This window comes from Tinamus guttatus, unplaced genomic scaffold (assembly GCF_059628265.1).
Source record: "Tinamus guttatus ecotype Peru unplaced genomic scaffold, ASM5962826v1 Tinamus_guttatus_pri_ptg000240l, whole genome shotgun sequence".
Classification (NCBI taxonomy): domain Eukaryota; kingdom Metazoa; phylum Chordata; class Aves; order Tinamiformes; family Tinamidae; genus Tinamus; species Tinamus guttatus.
The window spans coordinates 10,087,807-10,099,874 of NW_028288774.1; the positions used below are offsets into that span (position 1 = coordinate 10,087,807).

Here is a 12,068-nt window from a genome sequence, read left to right on the forward strand (position 1 = left end):
AAAAAAAGTACTTCTTACCAGGCCAGCTTGGGGGACAGAGGGACACTACCTTGAGCAAAATGGGGACAAATAGAACAATTTCCTTTACCACAGTCTGATATAACTGTGCCTCATGTAAGAGGTAGAAAAGAAATGCAGCATGAAGTACGAACCCCGTTGTTTTGCTAACTACTTTGATTGGAGTTTGGCTGGGAATATTATTACAGCTTAGCATGTCCCTCTCCATGTTCCCCACTTCACAAGGTGGATGTGTCTGCAATACTGTGAGCAGGACAAAAGTTACTGTCTAGTAAATGAAACTGTCCCCCTAGTCCTGCTGGTCTCTGAAGAGGTAGGCACCTGGGGCAATAATTATGAGCATTCAGTTCTCCGAACAGTATTTCACTCTGCTTTTCCTACTCTTCTCTCCACCTGCCTCCACATCTCCCTCTCTCTTTCTCTTCCTCTCTTTTTCTCCCTCTCTTTTCAATTTTCCCTTTCCGAGGATGGCGAGTGCTGATCCATTGGGGTAAGCTCTAGTTTTGGATTATTCCTGTTGTGGAACCTGTTATATCTTGTAGAGAAACTGTTAATTTGCACTTTACAAATACAGTATAGGTTGCTGTACATCAGTGAATGAGGTTTTACAGCAGAGAGAGAGAGAGAGAGAGGGAGATGTGGGAGGAAGCATTTGAGAGCTTTTGTGCTTGTTTATATGCTTTTCTGTTGGAGTCAAACATAAATTTCCTTTTGGATTCTTTTGGGTTCTCTTCTTTGTGTGTTTCAATGTCAGTGGGCACACAGACCTGATCTCAAACACTGTGCAGATATCTGGGCACCTTCTGAGAATGAAGCCCCTTCTCGGTGTATCGCTTTATGCATCATTTGGTACCTAGTAGTTGATTTTGATCCTAATTTATCTTCTTTTATTCCTTTTTCATTTTTTTGCTTTTTTTTAAGATAAAGCTGAGCACCATACATGTTAGTTAAGAAAATGCAGGGTATTTCTTTTTTTAGTATATGTTTTCTGAAGGGCTGAACAGATACCCTAGAGACACATTTATCTTCAGAGCTCCTTATTTTCAATAAAAACATAGGTACCACAAGGAATGCAGTCACACTTTGAATTGAGGTTCCATTTGTAAATACTTAACAGAAGGAGAATATATTAATAACAAATTGTATTATAAAACATTGGAGTAGATCACTACAGCCTACAGTACAAGTTTATGAAGGGCATGTCCTGAGAAGGGTGATTATCACCAGAAACGTTGACTACTCATGCATGTAGCATGGTTATACCATGTGCTGTTTACTATTTTTTATAAAACATTCATGAATGGAACTCAGTTAAAACTGGCGAAGTAAGGATGATGGTGCTAAACGGCAGAAGAGGTGCTGCTCACACCTGCAGCCCTTCCGCTGGACTCTTTGTCAAGGCTTTATCCTCCAAATGTTTATTAGCATTTGTAGGTAAAGCCTGCTGGCTGAAGTGTAATTGTTGCCAGTAGAAGCTTTTACAGTTAGGATGATTTGCTAGACTAGAACTATGAGACAGGGTAGCATCAAAGGTATTTATTCATATTGCCTAGGTCAAGTTTAGGGAGCAATGAAACCCAGTTTGTATCTTTGACACCCAAGAGCAAAAAAGAGGAAACGTTGTTGTCATAGATGATGCCTGAGTGCTTGGCATTAGACATGAATGCCGGCTCCCAAGCTCTATACTACAGTTTAGAGCTCTTGATTTTTATCTGAATGAGCAGGTAGAGGAGTGTCATATTCCACCCAGTTTGTGCCCTAAGCAAACAATAAGTTAGGTTCATATTTTGGCTATGATGTTCAAAACTATCCAAAGCATCCGAACCAATTCAAAACATCTAGGCAGTCATCACTCAGGGACACCAGTCTGCTGCATTGCTTCACGCTGCGTGCTCGCTACAGGCCCCTGTTCTGGGAAGCATGGCTCCAGCTTGGCCAGCTCAAAGGCTGTATCCAACATCCCAGCAAACTCTGCTGTGAAAACAAGCTCTGCCAGGTCTACAACAAGGCACCAACCTCCCCTTTGACAGTAGGGCAAGTTTCTATGAGGTTGTTGTTCAAAAAGGAAACAAAAGCAGAACCTGGTCCCAGTGGTTATTGCTAGCGATGATGCCTGTATATCCCGCTAGTACGTGCCAGCATGGGCACGATTTGAAACACTTGAAAATCAACTTGAATGAAGGGCTATATAGAGGTGCACTATGCATGTGCTGTATGTGTGTTGTGATTGCCAGGGCAGCTGCTCTTTCCTTCCACCCTGGGGGTCCCTGCCTTCACCTCAGCAGTCAGGCTTCAGCCCTTGAGCTCTTATAGCAGGCGAGGAGTTCTGCCCTTCTCGCAGACCAGCTGCAAACTGGATTCCAGCTCCTCACTTACACTACTAGCAAATCAACTGGTCTGACACGAATTGGCCCTCCATGGATTACCCGTTGACAGCAGCTGACTAAATGAGGAAAAAACTACTTTAAACCAAAGGACCCGTTAATTTAGCTTTCCAGTACATAAGCTAAAGTAGGAAATGAACACATACACAGGCTATAGCCCACACATGGACTTTTTTTTTTTCGGGTGCTTGGTCTCACTGTCCATAACTTAGGTGTCTCATGATTACTGTCAGTCTTTGAGATGGGAGGAATAGCAGTAGCAATGAATCCAGTGTGCTGAATGCTCAGGGCACCATCCACAGCTTTCCCCTCCTGGAACCTGAGTCAAGTTCTCTGTGAGACTGACTTTTTTGTTGTTTTTAAATATTCCTCCCTTCAGGCTTGACAAAACAACTGTGTCACTTTCAGTGGGTCTCAGGAGCCTCTACTTGGGTCTCTAAATCTGGCAGTTGTATTTGAGGGGATGCTCTTTATCTGAGCAAATGCACTATGTTTTCTACTTGTTTTACTTAAAAAAAAAAAAAATTCTTTGATCACTTGCATTGAGCTTATGCCCAAGCGTACTACAGTGGAAAACACAGAGGAAAATGAGTCATACACGATATATGTATTTTCCTAGTTTGTTGCATGTAGTATTAGTTTATTTGAAGAATTATAGATTTAATACTTCCAATGACCTTTAATGCCTGGAGAGACTCTTAGTTCATAGCCACAGATAAAAGATGTTTTCATGCTTTTCTCTTTTTTCACATGTGATAAGGTCACCCAGGGTCTGCCATACTAATGTACTGCCTGTAGGGTCTTGTACTTCATTCTCTATAGAGAGAGTACTATAAGAAATTCAATTCTCTCTGTTTTTTCATCGCAACTTTTCCACATAATGCAACATTTTCATGACTTTCTCTTGACTCTGTCCATGTTCTGTTCACCTGACCCTGAGATACAGGAGCAGTGCATGCGGTTTAAATAACAAAACTGAGTTTCAGCATTTGCCAGTTAAAATGATCCTGATGGGAGGGACAAATTGCTCATTCTTGCTTGATGGCATTTTTGTGGTGGAAAAAAAGAACCTGCCCCTGTACTGAGTTTCTCTAGCCAGCTTGGGACCTGAATCTCATTTGCAAATGTAAATCGTGGGGTATTTATTAACTGAAGAAGCTGCAAGGAAGAGGTCCTCAGTGAGGATGTCATATTCTATACCAACAATCTCTCGCAGAGGGAAAAAGTTTCAAAAATTACAGCGCTCTTTTCACCTCTCCACTTAAAATTAACCCAGAATCTGCTAAAGTTTTTCCATTGCTCCTTTATACAATTTCCAATGTGGACGAATCAAGATATGCTATAAGACCTAGTTTGCTTTGTACCTATTTTGCATGTAAAGCAGAAGCAAAAATAGAGATTGTTCAATAGCAGTCACATAGATACTGAATGCATTTGTAGGAGGATTTCACACTAACTCTCTGTTCTGTCCCCTGACTCAGGCTCCTAAGCTGGATGAAAACACAGTACACAACAACTGTTTGCAAATATTGCTTCCAATAAGGAATTGGGAGATGGGGCCTGCTGTGTGTTACCCTACTTGTGTGGGACCATTTCTGTAAAAAAAAAATAGGAAATAATGAGGTTGGGAGGGGAAAACTGATGCCTGTTGGAAACGTCTGGTTGGAGAGAGGAAGTAGCATATTGGAACTTTTAATCCAGTATCATGGAATTCAGGTGAGTGTCAGACAGGACCTTCCCACCTATCAAGTGATCCCGGAGGGAGTGAGACTCCTGAGTAGGCATTTAACTCAGTTTCTGGGCAAATAAATGCCTCTCATGTCTTGTATAAGGTAATTTCTGGCTTTTACAGTTTAGGAGAAACTTTTCTTGATCTTCTTAGGATCAACTTCCTTGATACAGGGAAGATTTTAACCAAATGGACTTTGCATATGAATAACACATCTGTTCTACATTCAACCAGTTCTGTTATAGGAGAGACACATAAAAATAATCTATAAAAAGTGGAGCAGGCAGCACTCTCCTTTCCACTATTTTGCATAAGCCTTGATGAGTGCCCAAGATTTTGATGGTGCAAATACAGGTTTAATCTGGGGAAAAAGACTGTCAAGTTTGGGCTTCTGAGTTTGATCTGCTGTTCTGAGATGAACAGACTGCAGTGGGATGCAAAGATAAGGAGTGAGGAGTTTTTGCACTGGATACGAATAGGACAGAAGCTGCCATTGGGTTCATTTCTAACTTACTTCGGAAATATTTCCTCTTCTGCAATTCACCTTTTTTTTTTTTTTTTACAATGCTAGCACTCAAATTTATTTAGGAATATATGGCTAGGAGACTATTATAGAAAACGACTTTAGGACTTTATTCTTCTTTAGCAGATTAAAAAGATCAGTAAGATGAGGCATTTTAATGTCTAAAGTTGTATTACATTCTCTTATATAAAAGACTGGCATTAATAATCTGATTTATATGAGTTCAAAATATATATACACACAGACACATATGTATACACATATACACATGCAACCTATTTTACAAGCATCTACATGATTGCTTTTTTTCTTGTTTGATACTTGAAGGCAAGCAATTATTTTCACTGCTCTTAAGTGTAGGTGAAACACTGAGAGGTTTGCTAAATAGGCATATTGCTTGGTGGTTGTTGACCACGTCAGTTCTTATCCAGATCCTCTCCTATCGAATTTTTAAGTCTTCAAGAAAACTTTCCTATTTAAAAAGGATAAAAAGCAATTGCCTCTGGGACTTGCTCACATAGAGTCACACAGAGGGATTTTTTTTCTAATGGATAGCCCTCCTCGTGGAAAGTTTTCCTGCTGAAATGTTTGTGCATTTGGCCTGTTTGCTATTTCAGGGTATTTAGCACAGCACATTTGTATGTTTTTCTTGTCTGCTGCTGACATTTTTTTGTAGAGGGCCTTTGCTGGAGAACACAAGCGCAATACAGTATAGGTGGCCTTGCTGGCAAATAGGACAGTTTATTCTGTTAGCCAGTCTTTATTTGAAGGCATCGGGATTGTTATCCTGATGCCAGTAGTGTCATCAGCAAGGGCAGAGTTAGTTTTCGGTAGAGGAGACTTGTTTAACATAGTAGCATTTAATCTCACAGGAAGGTGGACCAGACGTTACAAAAGCCTGTTATCCCAGTGGGATGACACTGACTCCTGAAGATCACTTCTCCCAAGGCTATCTAGGTGATTTGGTAAAAGAAGTTCAGTGTAGTAAAGAGGAACATTGTTTTTGTATAGATTCATTCTACGTTGAGTAGGAAAGCCCTTCATGCCCAGGAAAAACTTCCTAGAAAGAAGCTGTGATTCTATGTGAAAGCCTTGCTGGAGAGCAGAGATATAAAATCCATCAGTGAGAAGTTGGAAAGCCAGATTTGATTTCAGTGAGAAGTCATCTGGTAGGAAATAATAGTGTTTCTGGATCATTGAGACTTGACTTTTTGCCTAATATCTGGAAGAATCCCCTGCCTGTGTGCCTTGTATGCGTGGTGGTTTTCTAGGCTACTTTGTAGTAGAGCACTTTCCATTCTGTGTCCACTACATCTGTGTCAAGGTGAATTCTTAGCACCAACACAGTTCCCTTACAATAATCATTTTTGAATAGAGTGGAAGCAGTAGTTTTCATGTGCTTCATGACCAAAAGGGGCTAGCAGCTCCCTTAATGAAAAGGGATTATAGTATCTTCCCTGAGTGAACAGCATTTGTCCAAGTTTTATTTGGAGGGTGGGACAGTTGAAAAATGTGATGGTAATGAGAGGAAAGGGTCATGTGCTTTTCCAGTGACAGCCTCCCTCCTCCTCACCTCGTGCCTGTGCCTGCAGTGGCTGGTGTTCACTTTTACTTGTGCAAGGTTTCTGAGGACCATCTCTCCTTACTGTGTCCATTCAGGTCTCGGTCAATCAGCGGAGCTTCGTCTGGGCTCTCCACCAGTCCTCTGAGCAGTCCAAGGGTAAGTGGTGCAGCTTCATGATCTGTTGGTCTGATGCACTCACACATGCTTGATGCTTTTCAACATCTGTTGCTGTAGAGCTGTGGCTCTTAGCTGGGATATTTTGTTTTTCCTTGGCAGCTTGTAAATGTTCATAGGCAATGAGGGAAACGTCATTTACAAGTCTGAGCAGAGAATTCATTATATGTGTTCTCAGCACTACTAGTGGTACCTTGCTCAGCCTCTGCCTGTCTGTAGTCTTACAACTGCAGAGAACAACACTGCGATGACTAAACCCTGCCATATCTAGCTGAGGTATATGCAGCGTGGCTTCAGCCCGTATTTCAGGAGCTATTTCACAACTACGTCTAACTGCGCCACAGCAGTGTGCCATACTGTGCTATTTGCAATTAATTTGATTCTGTTTGCCACAGAATAGTGTAGACTGGAAATAGAAAGAAAATAAATCTTAATTTATTGAGGGCTAACTACTTTAAAGGCAAAGTAAGAACTTAACTAGTTAAGATGAAAAAGAACCCTTTAAGCCCTCTAAGTAAGGGGCAGGCATTTATTCAGTATTTAGTCAACTATGGAAGATCCAAGCATTGGTGTTAAGTAATAAAATCTATTACAAAGCTATTTCAGTTTGTTAGTGCAGTGACAGAGGCCTTCCTGTCATTCTAACTTCTTAAGAGATGAGAGTGAGTATTTGTAACATATGTCAAAGTCAGCTTCAAGATTTCGGTCCTAACAAAAGTCTGGATCTCATCACCAGGTCTGTAGGACTGTGGCAATCTGTGGTACCTAATTATCTGGGCGAGAGTGTATGGAGCATTTGCATCTACTTTTGAGGCCTTCCATGAGAAGGTGCCATTTCACACTATGTCAGAACCTATGGATATGCTCTTAGCAGCATTTGGAGCACTTAAAATTGTAATTTCTATTTAGCTTTGTGCATAATTTTTACATATAAAGTTACACTTCAAGATATAAGGTTATAGTTTAATGAAGCTTTCAACTCCTTTCCTGGTGAAGAACATACTGAAAAAGAGCATAGAAACAGTTTCGTGCATAAAATAAGCATCCAGTGCTGCAAAACTTAGTCTTGATCTCATTAATTGATGTCTTGGGATCATTTTCTGACATCTCAGTAGGACTACATCAAAGAATAAGGATGACAAGATCTGTTCCACAGTTGCTGTATTTTAACATTATTACTTAATAGGCTATTGATTAAATAGTCTTCAAAGTGATTTAGCATCCAGATGGCATTTTCAGCAGATCATAACCATTTTAAGCAGGTCAAATTGGAGGCTTAAAGGGAAAGGCTGGAATAAAAATTATATTTTTAAAGACAATATTTATGCTTCTAATAACACCTTAGATTATTCATAACAACTTAGATTATTCAAAGAGAACACATTTTTGAAAGCAAATATGTTTCACTATGTGCATTTATTAGCTAGAGTTCTATGGGAATTTGAATTCAACATCAACAATGAGTTTTTCAAATCTCACATGATCTTACGATGGTGTGAATCCCTATTGCCCCAGATGGAAGAAAAGCCTAACCTTGTCCTTTGCTATATTGTTATAAAAGTGGTAATTAAGGGTCCCCCATTCAGATGCACAGTGGTTTGACTGGGAGTTGAATTTGACTTTATTTCTTTCAAATTTGATTCTCAAGCCATCACAGATATAAGATAAAAAAGTTGCAAGGAAACATTTGCAATCAGCAGTCTTTAGCCTTTGTCCATTGGAATCATTTGCAAATGGTTAGTAGGCTGATGTTGATAGTGACTTTATTAAATTAGCTACTTTCCTCATTCTTTTCCCTATCCTTTGCCATTGCTGATGAAGGTCTACCGAAATGGCAGACTTTTAGAGTTCTAAATATAATGCAAATGTTTTCACAGAATAGTTTTATTGTAATTTTGGTGGGCTGACCTTAAGCTCTTCAAAGTCACCAGGCAACCTTGATGCAAACAGTCTTAGGAATTAAATTTTAAATATACCTGTGCATTCTATAAATACATCAACATTTGGCTAATTGATCAAACCCAGAAATTAAACTCACTAGTTTGAAACTTAAACTGAGATTTGAGGCAAGGTTATGTTTACATGGTATGCTGGGACAGGGCTTGTTAAGAGCTTTTTGGTGTCCAGAATGTCTAATAATAATAATGATGATAAATAATTTATAATAGATAGTAATCTATAAAAAGTCAGAATCTGCAAATAGAACAAAGCTAAAGAGCTTGAATTTCTTGTTTTGCAAGTCTGCCAATGCTTGTAACCTAAAGTGTTAACAGCAATATGTTGTAAGGGCAATCTTATTTTTGTAATGTGATTTTTGGCTTGCCAATATCCCTTTAAAGGTCTCCCACCCTCCCATTGCTGTTTGCTGGCTACATATGAATGGCTTCCCAAAATGCCTCTAACATATAAATGTTCTTCTCTAGGGGAAAAAAAAAATCATAATCCCTATTTTGATAACTCTTTGGTGGATTATGAACTTTAGTTGTCTTTGTCTTTTTAAACTCTATCTTACTGCACAATGACTCTCCCACTCTCCATAGAATTGGGCAAATATTGCTACAAGTTTACGGACAGCAAAATTCAGATTATCAAAATGTCCTTCGACAGGATGAAGGATGTAGTGAGCAGACCATAAAGTCTGATGGGAAATACCTTCCCCTCCCAGATAAATAAATCTGCCAGGCCTCAGAAATTTCCTCTATAGCTGCTTACAAATGAAACACAACCCGATTTCATGTTTTCCTCTTGGTGTCATAAATTCTGAAGCCTCCAAGCTAATGCCAGGCTTAAGCTTTCGGGCCAGGGACAGAGTGCGGATGCTGATGGGGCATCGCTCTCCCTTTCTTCCCCTTTCTGCCATGGGTGGCTGGAACCGACCGCATGAGCATTAGCCGGAGGCCGGGGTGAAGAGGAGGGACAGAGGTTCTGAGCGGTGTGTGCAGTAGCCTGTGTGTATCGCCCACCACTCTGTATGCATCACACACACCCGTTTGGAGTTTCACCTCTCTGCTGGGTTTGCACATGGGCACCCGGAGCTGCAAGAGGTGACCCCATTCTTGGCACATCTCAGTTTGTCTGTGGCTTGAGTGGTTCTTCTCCCCCTTCCTCACCTCCCCACGACATCGTGCTTCTCTCACTGCAGGGCAATCAGAACAATCCCAGAGAGATGGCATTTCTCTCTTCTTTTATTTTCTTTTTTTCTTGGTTACTTTCTTTCATTTTGTTTTTTTACTTTACTTTTGTTTTTCTTTACTTTCTGTTGTTTTTCTTTGCTGACACATGGTTGATTAATATGATGAAGCCTGTTATGACACTGTTGTTCTTGCTGCTGCCGCTGCTGCTGTTGTTGATTATGCCGTGTTCCCAGCTAACTGCATGTCTTTTTTTTGTTTTTTGTTTGTTTGTTCGTTTTTGTTTCTTTGCAAAATCCCTCCCCCCCACTACCCTTCACTTCCATCTCTGGTGTCTCCTTGTGACATGATGCATCTTTGTGCCTCGAATGGATTTTATTCTGACTTTCCGTTCCCTGCTCGACCGCTCTATGCGTATTTCACTGTTTTTGGTGTGCATGGACACTCTGCGTCTGTCTCGTAGCCTATCAGAAAGTTCTTCATCCCCCCTCAGACCTCCGACCTCCCTTTTTCTCCCCGACCCCAAGTCTCCTTGGACCCTGATGCTTGTAGGAACGCCTCCAGGCCTGGACATGTACTCCAACCAAAGCCAGCACTTCAGCCCAACCCAAAGACGCAGACTTTGCCATCCAAGAGCAAATTGGCTGAAAAACCACTCCAGTCTACTAAATCCAACCCACTCCCTGCCAGCAATGCCAGCGCTCCCTCTTCCCAGAACACGCCTGTGCAGAATGCTCAGGGCCGCTCACCTGCTGCCGGCTTTAACCCACAGCTGGCCGTTCCTAAAGTGCAGACCAACCCTATGTCTCCTGTTAGATTACTCCCTTCTAGTACTGACCCAAGCACCAAATCTATCCCCATCATACAGGTCACCCCTCACCCCTCTCCAAGGGGAAGTCCCCTCCCTACCCCCAAGGGGACACCTGTCCATACGCCAAAGGAGAGCCCAGCAGGCACACCCAACCCAACACCACCATCCAGCCCCAGCATTGGAGGAATGCCATGGAGGACACGGCTCAACTCAATCAAGAATAGTTTCCTGGGGTCTCCTCGGTTCCATCGCCGGAAATTGCAAGGTGAGCAAACCATCCAAATTTACAGTGAGGTTTTGATTTGGGCAGATGTTCAGTAGCAGGTTGATACCTCTCTGTGGCTCTGCAAAATTCCGCATTCTAATGACTGGATGTTGATGTTCAAAATGAGAAAGTGATAGCATCAGCCAAGGTCAGACCTTAGACTAAACCTTTAGGAAAGAAAAATTACAGCCATGGAAAAGCTAGGCTTTGAATTCTGATGATAAGGGACATAGCCTCTGAGGTGGCCAGAGAACTACTGAGAATTACAGCAAGTACTGGACTGCATCCAGTTGGACTTTGAAGAAACTGAGGCAAGTGACCTAGACTCCTGCTTTTACTTCATGCTTAGAAAAGTCCACAGGGATTCCCTATATATTTTCAGTGGCTGCCATCAGTCTTTGGATGATGCCCATTATATAACTGTAAGAACTGACCCATGAAAAATAGCAAGGCAATTAAATTAACATGGTGTTTGGATCTGAACCAGAACCCACTGAATACAATGCAAGATTTTCTAGTGACTTAAGGCAGGGTAGGGTGAGTTTTGAAATGCATCACTATATTAGACACAACGATCTAGAAGCGTATGACCAGCATTCGAATGTCAGGCTACTCTAAAGAGGTAACAGGCAAACACAAGAGTATGTGGTGCTAGAATTCTTTCATTGGTATGGAAGCAGAAAGATGAAGGTCTGCTGATCCATCTGTCTCTTTTCTTCTCTCTCTTTGGCTGCTCATGCACGTGCAGTACCTACACCAGAGGAGATGTCCAATTTAACCCCAGAATCATCCCCAGAGTAAGTAATTTGCCAATATGCTACTCCTACTTTTCACTGCATACCGATATCATTTTCCCGTCTGAATGTCATGGTGACTCCATTTCACTATTTGACTATAAACAGAACGGGACAGAGTTATGAAATTGTTATTCTGCTAAGGGCTCTGATAAAATCTGCATCTCGGTGATCGCAGCGGAGGGTCAGCAGGTGATGAAATGATCTCCAAGTAACCACTTCATTTTCTTATGGCTTGGTGAGCTTAATTGTTGTGAGGCATCTTCCTGCTCTCTTCTTTCATTTGATTCTCTAGCGGATCATACCTGAGGAGCACGCTGCAGCTGAGGAGCAGCCAGGGTGAATCAATGACTCGTATGGGCACTGGCCATGCAGTAAAAAAAAGCCTTCTCTTAGAATAGGACACTACATCTACAGGATAATATGTAGAAGCTTCCGCTAAGATGATTCAGAGGAGTCTTTAGCTGGGATAATAAACCCAGTATTAATTCTGGATGGCAACACTGGAAGATGCAGAAGCTATTTCATCTTCACCAGACCCACTCCTAAAAATCCATGTACACTTAAACCATTTGACTGCACAAATGTGCGTCACTGCATGGCAGGTTTGGAAGCCTCTGCCGGAGAGCGCTGCTCCAAGCGCTTCCTAATTTATGCAACAGACGCCAAATTATA

The 12,068-nt window shown here is 41.4% G+C and overlaps 1 protein-coding gene across 10 annotated transcripts in view; it reads left to right on the plus strand.

Moving 5' to 3' along the window:
* BRSK2 (BR serine/threonine kinase 2) overlaps positions 1-12,068 on the plus strand; it is a 270,165-nt gene that overhangs the window by 230,648 nt on the left and 27,449 nt on the right. For 4 of the 10 annotated variants that reach the window (XM_088525809.1, XM_088525814.1, XM_088525811.1 and 1 more), the window contains 3 exons: positions 6,314-6,374; positions 10,392-10,599; positions 11,348-11,396. In XM_088525809.1, the coding sequence (XP_088381935.1) occupies positions 6,314-6,374; positions 10,392-10,599; positions 11,348-11,396 (318 nt within the window). Of the gene's footprint in view, positions 1-484; positions 509-6,313; positions 6,375-9,986; positions 10,600-11,347; positions 11,397-12,068 lie in introns of all 10 variants that reach the window. The other 6 variants (XM_088525807.1, XM_088525813.1, XM_088525810.1 and 3 more) reach the window with 2 other exon arrangements.